The following is a 13,012-nucleotide window of genomic DNA, read 5'->3' on the forward strand; positions in this document are numbered from 1 at the left end:
ACAGGCTCCGGACGCGCAGGCTCAGCGGCCATGACTCACAAGCCCAGCCGCTCCGCGGCATGTGGGATCCTCCCTGACCGGGGCACGAACCCGCGCCCCCTGCATCGGCAGGCGGACTCTCAACCACTGCGCCCCCAGGGAAGCCCGAGCACAATCATTCTTTAAGGTTGTTAATGTTTTAGGCTCTGAGAGTTTAAATCTTGTTTGAGGTCATACTACTATTATGTAGAGTTAATAATTTCCTTTCTTATGCTTTTAGTTACTGTGCTTTTCTGTCTCCCAATAAATGCACATTATTTTAATTCAAGGTTATAGAAAAGTGTTGTTAAGTAAAAGAGTGTACAATTTAACTCAGTAAATTTTAAAATAAAAATTTTATGTGACAAATTGAACTTATGAAGTAATTGTTTAATGTGTGCTTTATTTCACACCTAGGCTAATTTACGATTTATTTTCCAATAGCTGTTTATAAAGCCATGACAGCTTTTGAAGTGAGTAGAAATGATAATTGTTAAATGAAATTTATCTTTGGTGAGAAAATGTTTCACTAGCAAGACATTATAAAATTGGTTATTACTTAGGTGAGACTAGTAAATCAATTTCTAATATCCTAAATCAGTTTCTGTTCTAAGTTTCCTAATAAAGGATATAAATTGAGGTAAGCCCAGTATGAATAAATGCATACATGTAGACATGCTTAGTTTGGACAATTTCAATTTCAGGAGATATCACAAAAGTTAGTTTCTATAGCATTTTTCAACAGAGACTCGTCTCCATTAAGTATTGCTGAGAAAAATAGCAGCAGAAAGTAATGCCAAGACGTGTAATCTATAGTCACATTCTTCTTTCTGGCTTGTTTAATGGTGTAATGTTTTGTTAATTTACTGAAATCACTCTGAAGTTATTGTAGGCAATAATGTTTTTTTGTTTTTTAAACTTTTTTGGCTGCGTTGGGTCTTCGTTGCTGCGTGCGGTCTTTCTCTAGTTGCAGCGAGTGGGGGCTACTCTGTTGCGGTGCGCGGGCTTCTCATTGCGGTGGCTTCTCTTGTTGTGCAGCACGGGCTCTAGGTGCGTGGGCTTCAGTAGTTGTGGCACGTGGGCTCAGTTGTTGTGGTTCGCGGGCTCCAGAGCACAGGCTCAGTAGTTGTGACACATGGATTTAGTTGCTCCGCGGCATGTGGGATCTTCCCGGACCAGGGCTCGAACCCGTGTCCTCTGCATTGGCAGGCAGATTCTTAACCACTGCGCCACCAGGGGTGGTAGCCAATAATCTTAAGGAATTTTTGTTTTCATGTCTCTATTCTTTTTTTTTTAAAGAGGAAGCTTAAAAACTCAGATAAAACTTTTTTTATTTAAGAGAAATTATTATATTTCAATATTATTTTAAACTTTAATTCTGTCATTCTAAACTTTTTAAAAGAATAATTATGCCTGGGAACGTGGAGATTACTATTTGACTTATAAAGATAACTTCCAATTCTGTGATCTCATGAATCTATGTGTTTTTACTTTCCTTCTCTAGATATTTCCATACCCATAGTTCTCAGTGACTTCAGATATGCACTACTTGGAGTTATGTGGTAGATTAAATATTTTTATTAGTAGGAAAAAACACTAGTCAAGATATTTGATTAAATATGTCACTCAACAGAATTTTAATTTTGTATCATTATTTAGATTTGCTTAAATTTGAAATTTGTAAGTGCATAATTTTTAGGCTTCTGAATTGTATGTTTGCATTTTTAACATCAAAGTTTTTGTGTGTTGGAAAAGCAATGTGTAACTTTAATTATCATTTTAATGTGTAAGAAAGTACTAAATTTTTTTTTTTTTGAAAGTACTAAATTTTAAACCCAATGTGTTCGTTCTACAAGTTCTTTGGTAATTTTGGAATTGTGCTTTACCATAGAAACTGTTATGAAATGAAGTTTCTCAGGTCAACTCAGAAAAAAAAATTTAAACAATAATGTGTTTTGGAAGTAGCACAATATTATCATTTTATCTATAACTAATGCCCCCTTTAACCTTATTTTTATCAAATTTTCTGAGTTTCAACATTAATCCTGGAATCTTAACTTTCTATAAAAACTTTACAGGCTTCATAGTGTGGGAAGATGGGAGCAAGACATAGATATTGATATGTGTGAGAAACTTTCATTCTTGAGAAGACTCCTCCCCCTTTATCATTTTTTTTTTACACTGTGTTCATAAGACCCCTAAAATTATTCAGGAGTCCCTCAGCCTTGCTTTCCAGCAGAATAGCTTTGTTTTATTTGTTTAATATGTTGGGATTTGCTTAAGAATTCATCCATTTAATTATTAGCCTAGTTATGAAGAGCTCAAGCTCTCAAAGAAGACTATAAATTCATTTATCTGCTTTACCATGATTGATTTTGGAACGCTGGGTAAGTTATTTCACCTCTCTGTACTTTGGTTTCCTCATCTGTAAAATGGAGATAATAGTACTTCATAGGTTCTTTGCGAGAATTAAATGAGACAATATATGTACATTTTCTAGAATAGCACTTACTGTCCAAGTGCATGAGACTTTGCATATAAGTGGTTAAGTCTCTGTTCAAACTGGCAACTGTCTGATGCCAAAGCTGGACTCTTATCACTATTAGATCATAGTGTTGAACTAAACTGAGGAAATTAAAGGAATGAAGTGGATTGAGGGATTGGGGCTAGAAGAAAAGATTTAGTACCTCTCCTTCAAAGGGCAGCTCATAAGCTCAGATACTGATTCTTGTTTGTGAAAGATCATAGAAAAAAGGGTGCTTCAGAAAGGAGGGTTTTTATGTGTGTCTTCCACTGGTAAGGAATTCAGAATGTTAGTAGAAAGAATTTTTTTAGCTTGGTCTAGACTAGGGTTGTTTCAGAAAGCCTGCAAAATAGATTGATTTTCCTAGAAACCTTTAAGGAAGCTGATCAACTGATTAGAATGTCTTGTGACTCTTAATAATTAAGTGAGGAGCACAATAGTTTTATGTAATAATGAAACTTGTCTTAAAAGAGCCTGAGAACAGATAACACGTAATCACCATCAAATTATAAAAATACAGCATTTGTTGGGTGTGTGTGTGTGTGGAGATGATTAAAATTTTAATTTTGAGGTCTTTTATAGTTTATTTTTCTTGATAAAAGAATTAACTATATTATAGTAAATTATTTTAAAGACGTGTTATGCAAACATAAGCCATGGCATGTTAATCCTTTGGATATTTTTTTGAGTCCTAAAGGTCATTACTAAACCACTGAACATGCTATGACTTCCACACTATTAATGACACAAATCACAAAAATAGCTAAAGGTCTATCTAGGAAGGAGACATTTGGAAAAACCCTTTTAAAAAGCATCTGAACAGTGATCATAGCTGTCAAACTGTTATCTGGTATACTTATATATTAAATATATATTTAATGGAAGAAAATAAAGGAAGGCATTAACAACAAAAGAATTTTAAGGAATTCAAATTTTAGAGAATCAGTGGAAAAGTTCTGAAGCTCAGTCTAGAAGTCAAATTTGGATGAGTTGGCTCTTTCTAAAATGGGAGTTATATTATAGGCTTACAACCTATACCAGTAGAATTCTGAACCAACCAATGATACTCCTGTTCCTAAAGAAGTCACATTAAGAGCACTCATACAACTTCTACCCATGGAGAACCAACTTCCAAGAAGATCAAAATTATTGAAGCATTCTTTGCATCAGCATGGCTTCCAAAAATTGGAAATGAAGATTGTATATAATAATTATACATAATATATTAACAATAATGATATATAATTAATGTAGCATTAAAATTACATATACATTATATGATCTTGGGATTGATCACTAAAAAATAGGTTTTAATACCATCAGGTCCAGCTATCTGATTTTTATCAAGTGAGCAGAAACTGAGAAACTAAATGACTGAAATTAAGTGATTAATTATTGTCAACTTTGATATAATAACATTGGTCTTTCAGTAGTTCCTCTTTCTACATACCATACTTTCATCATATGTTAATTTTTTTCATTTCTTATAATAGTGAATTTTGCCTTGGATTTTCTTGAACACTTATTCATGAAGATGAGGCAGTTTCTGAAAAATTATTATGATGCTTGTGACTTCTCAAGAAGATGGATCAACAGGGTTTCTTTTTAGTCTTGGTCATTTACTCACTGAATTAAGTGTGTGATGAAGGTGATATAGCACGTAAGCGTAAAAGGAGGTGCCGTGAGATCACATTAGCATGCTTTAATAACAGGTATCCAAATAATATGACAGATGTTAGTTATATATACTCTTTTAATATATCCAGTTACTAGGTAACTCCCAGAGAGATGATTTGTGAAGGATATTCTGAAGTCTTCTAACAAATCATATATTTCAAATTCTGTTTTCATACAGCCGTGTGAGCCACAGTAAGAAATAAAACACCCTCCCAAAATAACAAATTTCTTTTAAAAATCAAATTAATTCCAATAAACAAAATCCACTGTGAATTTTGCATGTTTTCCAAAGGTTTTGTTTTAATCAGATGCTTGTTATAAATTCCTCCAGTGATGACTTGGAATTAAGTATTGAAAGCAGTAGTTGTCTGTACTCTGTTCTACTAGTTGACCTGATGAAATATCAAAGCTTTTAGTAATTACAATTAATCAACATCATGAATTATTCTTACAGTTATTTAAACATAGGCTTTCTTTTATCATTATACATGTTTCTCAACCGTTTTCTTCCATCTCTTTCTCTCCCTGCATCTGTTTTTCATCTTGTCCATTGGTAGAAATGCAGAGTAATTTAAATATGATATCTAAAATATAATTAGTCAACTATGCTTTAAAGAATATATTCCAAAATCATATATAGGGCAATACATTCTATAGTGAATCTTTTATGATGCCCATTTTGTTTCTCTCTCTCTCTCTCCCTCCCTCCCCCTTCTCCCCTCATCTCTTTTTGAGGAAGGAAAGGAAACAAGTTGTAGAGGATAATTTTTTGAACAAAAAGCAATCAGAGTGGAAAAACCATATTTCCCATCACATATCCTTAAATGTGATTTTGGTCAGAGTTGTGGGCTTTATGAGTGTAAGATTACTTGAGTTTCATTTAATTAAAGTAGGAATCAAAGGGCCAAAATGCTGACATTCAGTTTTCTATTGCCTTTCTCATGTCTGACTCTATCTCAGCTAAAATATTATCTCGATGGAGAAAAGTATCTGTAGTATGCTACTTTTATCTAAAAAGAGGATATATGTGTGTGTGTGTGTGTGTGTGTGTGTGTTGGTATGTGTGTGTATCTCTGTGTGTTTATATAGATTTACACCCACACAGATATATGCTTATCAGTTTAAGAAATAATGGAGTAATAAACCAGAAAATAAAATATCCCAATCGTCAGTTCTCCAAAGTGATTAAACCATTTTCACTTCCACTTCAGTGTATGAGAGTTTCATTTACTCTATCCTCATTTGGTGGTGTTAGTCTTTTCGATGTTAACTGTTCTAATGAGTGAAATGTTATCTTCTTATGATTTTATTTTATTTTATTTTATTTTATTTATTTTTGATTGTGTTGGGTCTTCGTTGCTGCACACGGGCTTTCTCTAGTTGCAGTGAGCGGGGGCTACTCTTCATTGCGGTGTGAGAGCTTCTCATTGCGGTGGCTTCTCTTGTTGCAGAGCATTGGCTCTAGGTGCACGGGCTTCAGTAGCTGTGGCTCACAGACTCTAGAGCACAGGCTCAGTAGTTGTGGCGCACGGGCTTAGTTGCTCCGTGGCATGTGGGATCTTCCTAGACCAGGGCTCGAACCCATGTCCCCTGCATTGGCAGGTGGATTCTCAACCACTGCGCCACCAGGGAAGCCCCTCATTGTGATTTTAATTTACATTAAATCATGTTGAGCCCTTTTACATGTACCTATTTGCTACTTGTATATCTTCTTTTGTGAAGTGTCTGTTCACTCTTTTTGCCCACTGGGAGGGGGTTATTAGTCTTTTTATTTTTGATTTGTAGGAATTTGTATATATTTTGAATACATTTTGTTTGTCAGATGTGTAACTATCCTCTTGCTTCTATTTAACAAAACAATAATAAAAGGATATTATGTATAGAAGATATTGATACATTTAATATTTATAAACTGGCAATTTTGGAAGGAAATTAGAGTAATTAGTATTTAAAATACAGACCTTAGGGGCTTCCCTGGTGGCACAGTGGTTGAGAGTCCGCCTGCCGATGGAGGGGACATGGGTTCGTGCCCTGGTCCAGAAAGATCCTACATGCCGCAAAGCGGCTGGGCCTGTGAGCCATGGCCGCTGAGCCTGTGCGTCCAGAGCCTGTGCTCCGCAATGGGAGAGGCCACAACAGTGAGAGGCCCCTGTACTGCAAAAATAAAATAAAATAAAATAAAAAACAGACCTTATAGTTTTAAACTTAAAAGAAAAATTACATTCTATTCTGTTTTTGATTTCAGGTGCAATTAAAAACCAGCATTTCTAGTCAGTATGTAATTCGGGCGCAACCAACTAATAGGTGCCTTTCTACACTGGAGTGTGCAGCTGTTGCTCTTTCTATCTTGGAGAAAAATAATTACATACAAGAGGTATGTCTTTGGAAAGTTATATAGTTTTTGAAAGTAGGAGTTTGGTTAGATTTTTGTCTAGAAAATTTAAAAATGCATAACTTGTTAAATTTGTAACTTAAGTGACAAGTAGACTGTATCTGTGATAGAAATTTGTGCACTTTTATAACCTTCCTTTCCCCTCTGGTGTTTCTCTGTTAGTTTAACGTTCCAGATTGCATTATTTAAATATTCATTCTAAGCTGTGCAAACACCATTTGTAATATGCTAAATCGTTTTTAAATAGCATAACATTAAATATAGTTTTTTGGGGCTAGATATGTCTTTCAGTAGTCTGTATTTCTGTTTTAGTCTTTTGTGTTCTCTTGTACTAGACTTTTTTCTTTTTATTTAAAAGAACATTTTACAGCAAGATTTTTTCCATTGGTGCTTTTATTCAAGGAGATATACCAACTTCCTATTTATCTTATTAACCTTGCTTAGGGTATAAAAAGATATAATTTTTCTTGAGAAAAAAGCCTACAGAATATGAAAAGGTTATAACCTGCAATCAACATTTTATTTAATTTCCATGAAAGCCTGATGATTTCATATATAATTCATAATCATTAGTAAATAATAATGTTTCAGTGAGCTCACCAACATCTCAACCTTTTAGAACATGTAAGAAACTTTCCATTTATGACAAGAGAAAAAAATAGCAAACTAAATGGAGTTTTATAACTCCCTCCTCTAACACACACACACACACACACACACACACACACACACGCACACGCACAAAATATGCTCTTTCCTGCCTTCTTTCTGTCTTTCTCATTGTACACCATGGTTTCTATTATAAAAGTGTGCCTTAGCCATGAGGGAAATTCCAATAATGGATAAAAGCTTAGGTCAGAGTAACTGGATAAGTGGATTAGTTACCAAGAAAAAGAACAAAAGACCTCCAAAGCAAGGGGAGTTAAAGAATGCCAGAAGCATTGAATTGCCCTTTTCCTCTCCCCTACCCTAAGCCATGGTATGTGTCAGAGTTGGAGACTTTCTTCTTTTGAAAGAAGTAGGCTTTCATGAGTAGGCTATTTTTGTGTGTATCTGTGTGAGTAGACTTAGTTTTGGGTCTAGGCAATTTCTCTTTCTTTTGAGGGAAAAAAATGCGTGAGGGATCCTAAATCCTTCCTCCAAATAGCCAGGGAGTGTTCTCAGACTTTTTTCCTCCCCTCTGACTTTAGCACCTACTCCCATGTACCTTCCGTCAATATAACACTTAATATACCCCTATACTTGTCTCTCTGTTTTGTTTATTAACCGTCATCTGTGTATGTTCTTCAGCAGAAAACAACATTATTTTTAGGTGTCTTAAAGGAAAGATGGAAGCCAAGGCTGTTGTTTAAGCTTGCTTTCTGTACAGTCTCTGTATTTTCCTTTTTGTTGATGTAAAATCCTAGGATCAGCCAACATCAGACATAGGCCTCATTAAAAGTTTAAATCTTGAGGGAAAAATATAATGGTCTTTGGCTATAAATTTAAAATTTCTTTCCTCTTCTTTTGGTTTATAAAAAGAATCTTCTATGGATTTATATTTATTATTCCCACAATTGGAATCGGATCTTTACTGCATTCCTAAACAGAAGCTTTAATGTTGGTAACGGTGGTGTTTTAGTAGTAGTAGTTATAGTATAATAGGGCTAGGGTTTGGCATAGGGTTTGTACTACTACTACTACTACAAATGCTGCTACTGCTCCCCCCTTTCCAGCTTTATTAGATATATTATTCTGATATTAATTAATGTACTGTCACAGCAGGAAACCTGTCTTATGTTTTTAGTATAATATCTTACAACAGGCAGAGTTTAAGAGACAGAAGCGTATAAGGATCTATCATCTCTTCAGCTTTTGGAGCTTTTATTTTTTTCTGTGGATCAAGTTGAACATAAAATCCCAAAGCAAAAGTGGGGTCCTGGAGTTCTCATTCTTTTTGCTTTGGTCACCAGGAGTGGTTATACTATAGTGACTAGGAGTAGAAGAAGGATGTTTGATAATCAGACGTGTGATTTGGGAGGTGCTGATAAGATGGTCGCAGAAACATGAGCAGAAAAAAAGCATATGAAACATCCCAAGTTGCTTATTATTACATCTGGCAAACAATTAGCTTTCTTAGTGGGGGAACACCAAGTCCAGCTTGTTTAAATATAGCTGCAATAAAAAAATTAGTACATTCTTCTGAACATCTGCTCTGAAATAGGTGTTTTCTTTCCTTCCTGGGGAGGAAAGCTATAACATGCCTTTTCCCCCCAATAACCTTGTATTAGGGGCATCCTAATAAAACCTTAAGATGATGGGGAGAGTAGTAATTTTTCAGCTGGCTTCATTCTGTAGAGGTAGGGCTCCTCAAAATAAAGAACTTGGCATAGAATGGCCTTCTTAGTCTGTTGATTCATTCTCTTCCTTTATTCTTGAGCAGTTTTCAGTCACTTGGAGATAGCATGATATGAGTTTTGAAGCAAGTTTGAGTTAAAACTTTATCACTTATCATCAGCAGTTTTTGCCAAAAGACAATTCATGTAATCTCTTTGTTTTTGTTTTCTTATCTGCAGTATACAAAAAATAGTTACCTCATAATATTGTTATGAGAATCGAATGGGGTAATGTATGTTAATTGCCTGACACCGGGCTCTCAAGAAGAGTTCACCTTTTTGCCTTTCCTCGCCTCTGATTCTTGTCTATAGATTGACAGAAAAATTGAACTGAAAGTTGGTGATTTTCATTTTGCCATTATAATATGTACCAGGGTTACTAATACCTTGGAAGCCTTATGAACTTTTGTAACTAGAAGTGGCAAAGCTTTGTGCTGTAACCTAAATGTCTTAGCTCTACTCATCACCAGTAGTTGTTAATAATGGTCTTTTGAAACTGTCACGTTGCATCTATAGACAGAGGATTTACAGAACACTGATTTTCCCCCAAATAAACTTTTAGAAACTAATTTTGTAAGTAGAGGATTTTCTTTGTTCTTCTGAACCAGTAAACCTCTCATATAGTTTCACATTGCCCAAAATATAATGTTATGAATGTAGAGAGAAACATTATCATTTATTATCAATCAAGTTATATGCTAAGCACTTTAAATGTATCATGTGAGTGCACCATAATAATAACCTTATAAGGTGGACATAATATTCCTCACTTTACAGATGAAGAAAACGAGGCAAAGAGAGGTTAACTTATCTGGGAACACATAGCTAGTAAGTGATTGCATCAGTCACTTAAAACCCCCAAATCAGAATGGCATAACACACTGCCTGTACAGTGGGATTGCCAGGGGGACCGCTGCTAATTATAGTTAGTCACTTAGGGATCCAGGCTGATGGATGCACCATCTAGACACATCACTCTACTTTTATTAAGGAAGGAATAAAGAGAGGTGGGGAATCATACACCACTTTTAAAGCATCTGCCCAGAGGTGACACACAGTATTTGTGCTCACATTTCATTAACCAAGTCAAGTTATATGGCCATGCCTAACTTCAGAGGGGCTAGAAAATGCAGTCTGATCATGTATCATGAAAGAGAACTGATGTATTTGTGAACAGCCCTAGTGACTACCACAGATCTATCTCCAAAATTCATTGTCTTAATTACTCAGAAAATTGATAGAATCTTATCTTCAGGAAGTAAAAGTTGGAGGCCCTTAATCAGAGGAGTATTAATACTCTTCTATCTATGAAGACTCTAATAAATGTCATAAAATAGCAATTGTCTCAGTCTGTATATGGTCCAAGGTATGTTTCCTAGGTATGATGTTTCAGGATTCAATCACTTCCTTATGTTGACTCTGTAAAGTAATTATAGTCATTTCTATATTTCTTCTCTTGTTTGAAGAATTGAAGATATGAAAAGAAATTATGAGAACATACCTAAGAGACTCTCTACAATAATGTCAGGCAGAGCTTTTCCAAGACGTTTGTCTTTTTCTTACTGGTGTGTCTCAGTTAGGAGTTACATTTAGTTGCATGTAACAGAGCCCTTACTGCAGTGGTTGAGCCATATATGAGTTTATTTTTCTCCTGTATTAAGAAATGCTGAAGTTAGTGTTCTATGGCTGGGGATGCAGCTGAAGAGGACATCAGAGACCCAGATTTCTTCTGTCTTTCTGTCCATCACTGTATGTATTTGGCTTTAATCTTCATGTTTATTGTCCTGTAGTCACATAGTGGTCATCCCACATGTGGCAATCACGTTCCAGGCAAGAAGAAAAGGCAAAAGCCTATGCCTGCCAGGTCTGTCCCAACCCAAGGCCTTCCACTTACATCTTGTTGGATAAACTGTCATTAGTCAATGTAGTATTATTAGCTGGACACATTGCCACCTTGAATAAAATTTTAGATTTTTTTTTAATAAGGAAGAAAAGAATGGATATGGAGAGCAACTACCAGTGACTGCCACATATTTGTAAGAGTTCATTGTAAATTAAAGCTGTTAAGCCCTCTGCTGCCACTTTTGTTGTATATGTGGGGGAATACATTTTCACATAGACATTGTGAAATTTTTGTAGTTAAATCTATCTTTGTTCCTTTTATTTTCTTTTTAAACAATCTGCACCATCAAGTTTGTTATTTAAAAGTGTTAGATCAGGGAACTCAGGCCCAGGGAAAGACTCTGACTCAAATATGTTTAAACACTAGCTTAATGTTTTGTGATTTTTTTCCTAATTTTTGAATTTGAATAACTTTAAGAAGGACATATGCTCAGTTGTTTGACAACCTCCACCATTCTCTGTTACCTTATAGGTCCACCTAGGTCACATGTTTATGTTATATGTCTGGCCCTATAGGTATTTGAGTTCAGACAGGTATGTATACAGTTACAGTTATTTCGAATGCACCCACACCTGGTTATCTAACTTGTATGTGGGCCATGGAGTAGTGTGAGAGAATTAGTAAACTTACGCATTGCTGCCATCATCCGTTTGTTAGCAAGTAGAGGGAAGCTTGTGTTAGTCTGTGATTGAACTGAATTAACTAATTTGTACCTAAATGTCTCTTTTAGTCTGCTGTTACAGATTAGTTATTATAATGGCAACAGTTTTTGTAGTGTTTGAATATATTAAAGTATAAAACTAAATTTAGACTTTATCACCTATATGGAAAATTAGTATTTGTGTCTTACCGGAATTCCTTAGTGGTATGTAAGGTATGAATTTAAATGAATTATTTATTTAGAAGTTATCATATATTTGATTGCCTATTGCTTTTCATAGTTAAAAGCTAATAATAAAATAATAACCCCTGTTTCTAAAGAAAAAATTTAGATAGAATATCATGATTTGTCACACTTTTTTTAGTATCTTTTTTTTTTATCTTAACAGACTTTGCTTCGCCCTCTTCAAGCTTTATGCTCTTTCCAGCTTCAGCATGGTGCTCAAATTCGCCTCAGCAAGGAACACCTTCTGAAAAATGGATTATATCCTAAGCCGATGCCAAAGAACAAACGCAAACTCAGGAAAATGGAACTATTAATGAACAGCATTAAAATTTAGTACAGTTGTTCTTATGGTGCTAGTTTTGTTGTCTTCAGCTGACAGTAATGAGTTAACTTTTTATACATTTTAAGTCTGTGGGTTTTTGTCTAAAGAATGAGAGTTACATACTAAACTTACCCAGAAGAAGAAAGTAATCCAAATAGCCAAAAAACAAACAAACAAAATTCAGTGATTCAGTGAAAAGCAAGATTTTGTACTGTATTTGTTTTTAAAATGTGCCTCTAATACATTTTTTCAAGTCAGTAATTTGAAATGTGATTAGTTGTTGAGCTGGGTTAGAAGTACTTATTAATAAAAGGGAATGGAAGGAAATTGATGTGCCTGACTGGTTCAGTATTGTTTCTGTTAGTATTTATAGATAATTAGGTGTAGACCAATAATAGAGGATAATCTTGCACATGAACATTATAGTTTGAAATAAGTAACAAAAGAAAATAATAATCAAGTAATCTAGGTTGAATTTATTTATTTCATAAATAAGTATTCTTTAGGGACTAAAATTGAATTCAGCCAATGTGATTTAAGTGTGCGATTAATTGCCCATATTTTTAAAGTTAAAGTTTAATTAGAAAAAGTATATTCACTGTCTAACATTATTTTCAGGTGTACAACATAATGATTTGGTATTTGTATACGTTGCAAAATGATCACTACAATAAGTCTAGTTAAAATCTGTCATCTTACATAATTAGAACAAATTTTTTTCTTGTGATGAGAAGTTTTAAGATATACTCTCTTAGCAACTTTAAAATATACAATACAGTATTACTAACTATAGTCACCATGCTGTATAGTACATTCCCATGACTTACTTGTTTAAAAACGGCCCTTTTGACCCTCTTCACCCATTTCACTCCCACCCTCACCTCCACCCCTGCCTCTGGTAAACACCAGTCTATT

At 34.8% G+C, this 13,012-nt stretch overlaps 1 protein-coding gene across 1 annotated transcript in view; it reads left to right on the plus strand.

The window, feature by feature from the left end:
• The window catches only part of DTWD2 (DTW domain containing 2), a 155,496-nt gene extending 142,825 nt beyond the window's left edge, over positions 1–12,671 (plus strand). The window contains exons 9-10 of the mRNA XM_004267481.4: positions 6,465–6,593; positions 11,939–12,671. Coding sequence (XP_004267529.1) covers positions 6,465–6,593; positions 11,939–12,109 — 300 coding nt within the window. The 3' untranslated portion in view covers positions 12,110–12,671. The remainder of the gene's footprint in view (positions 1–6,464; positions 6,594–11,938) is intronic.
• Positions 12,672–13,012: the final 341 nt, after the last annotated feature.

The sequence above is a fragment of the Orcinus orca genome, chromosome 3 (genome assembly GCF_937001465.1).
Source record: "Orcinus orca chromosome 3, mOrcOrc1.1, whole genome shotgun sequence".
NCBI classification, from domain to species: Eukaryota; Metazoa; Chordata; class Mammalia; order Artiodactyla; family Delphinidae; genus Orcinus; species Orcinus orca.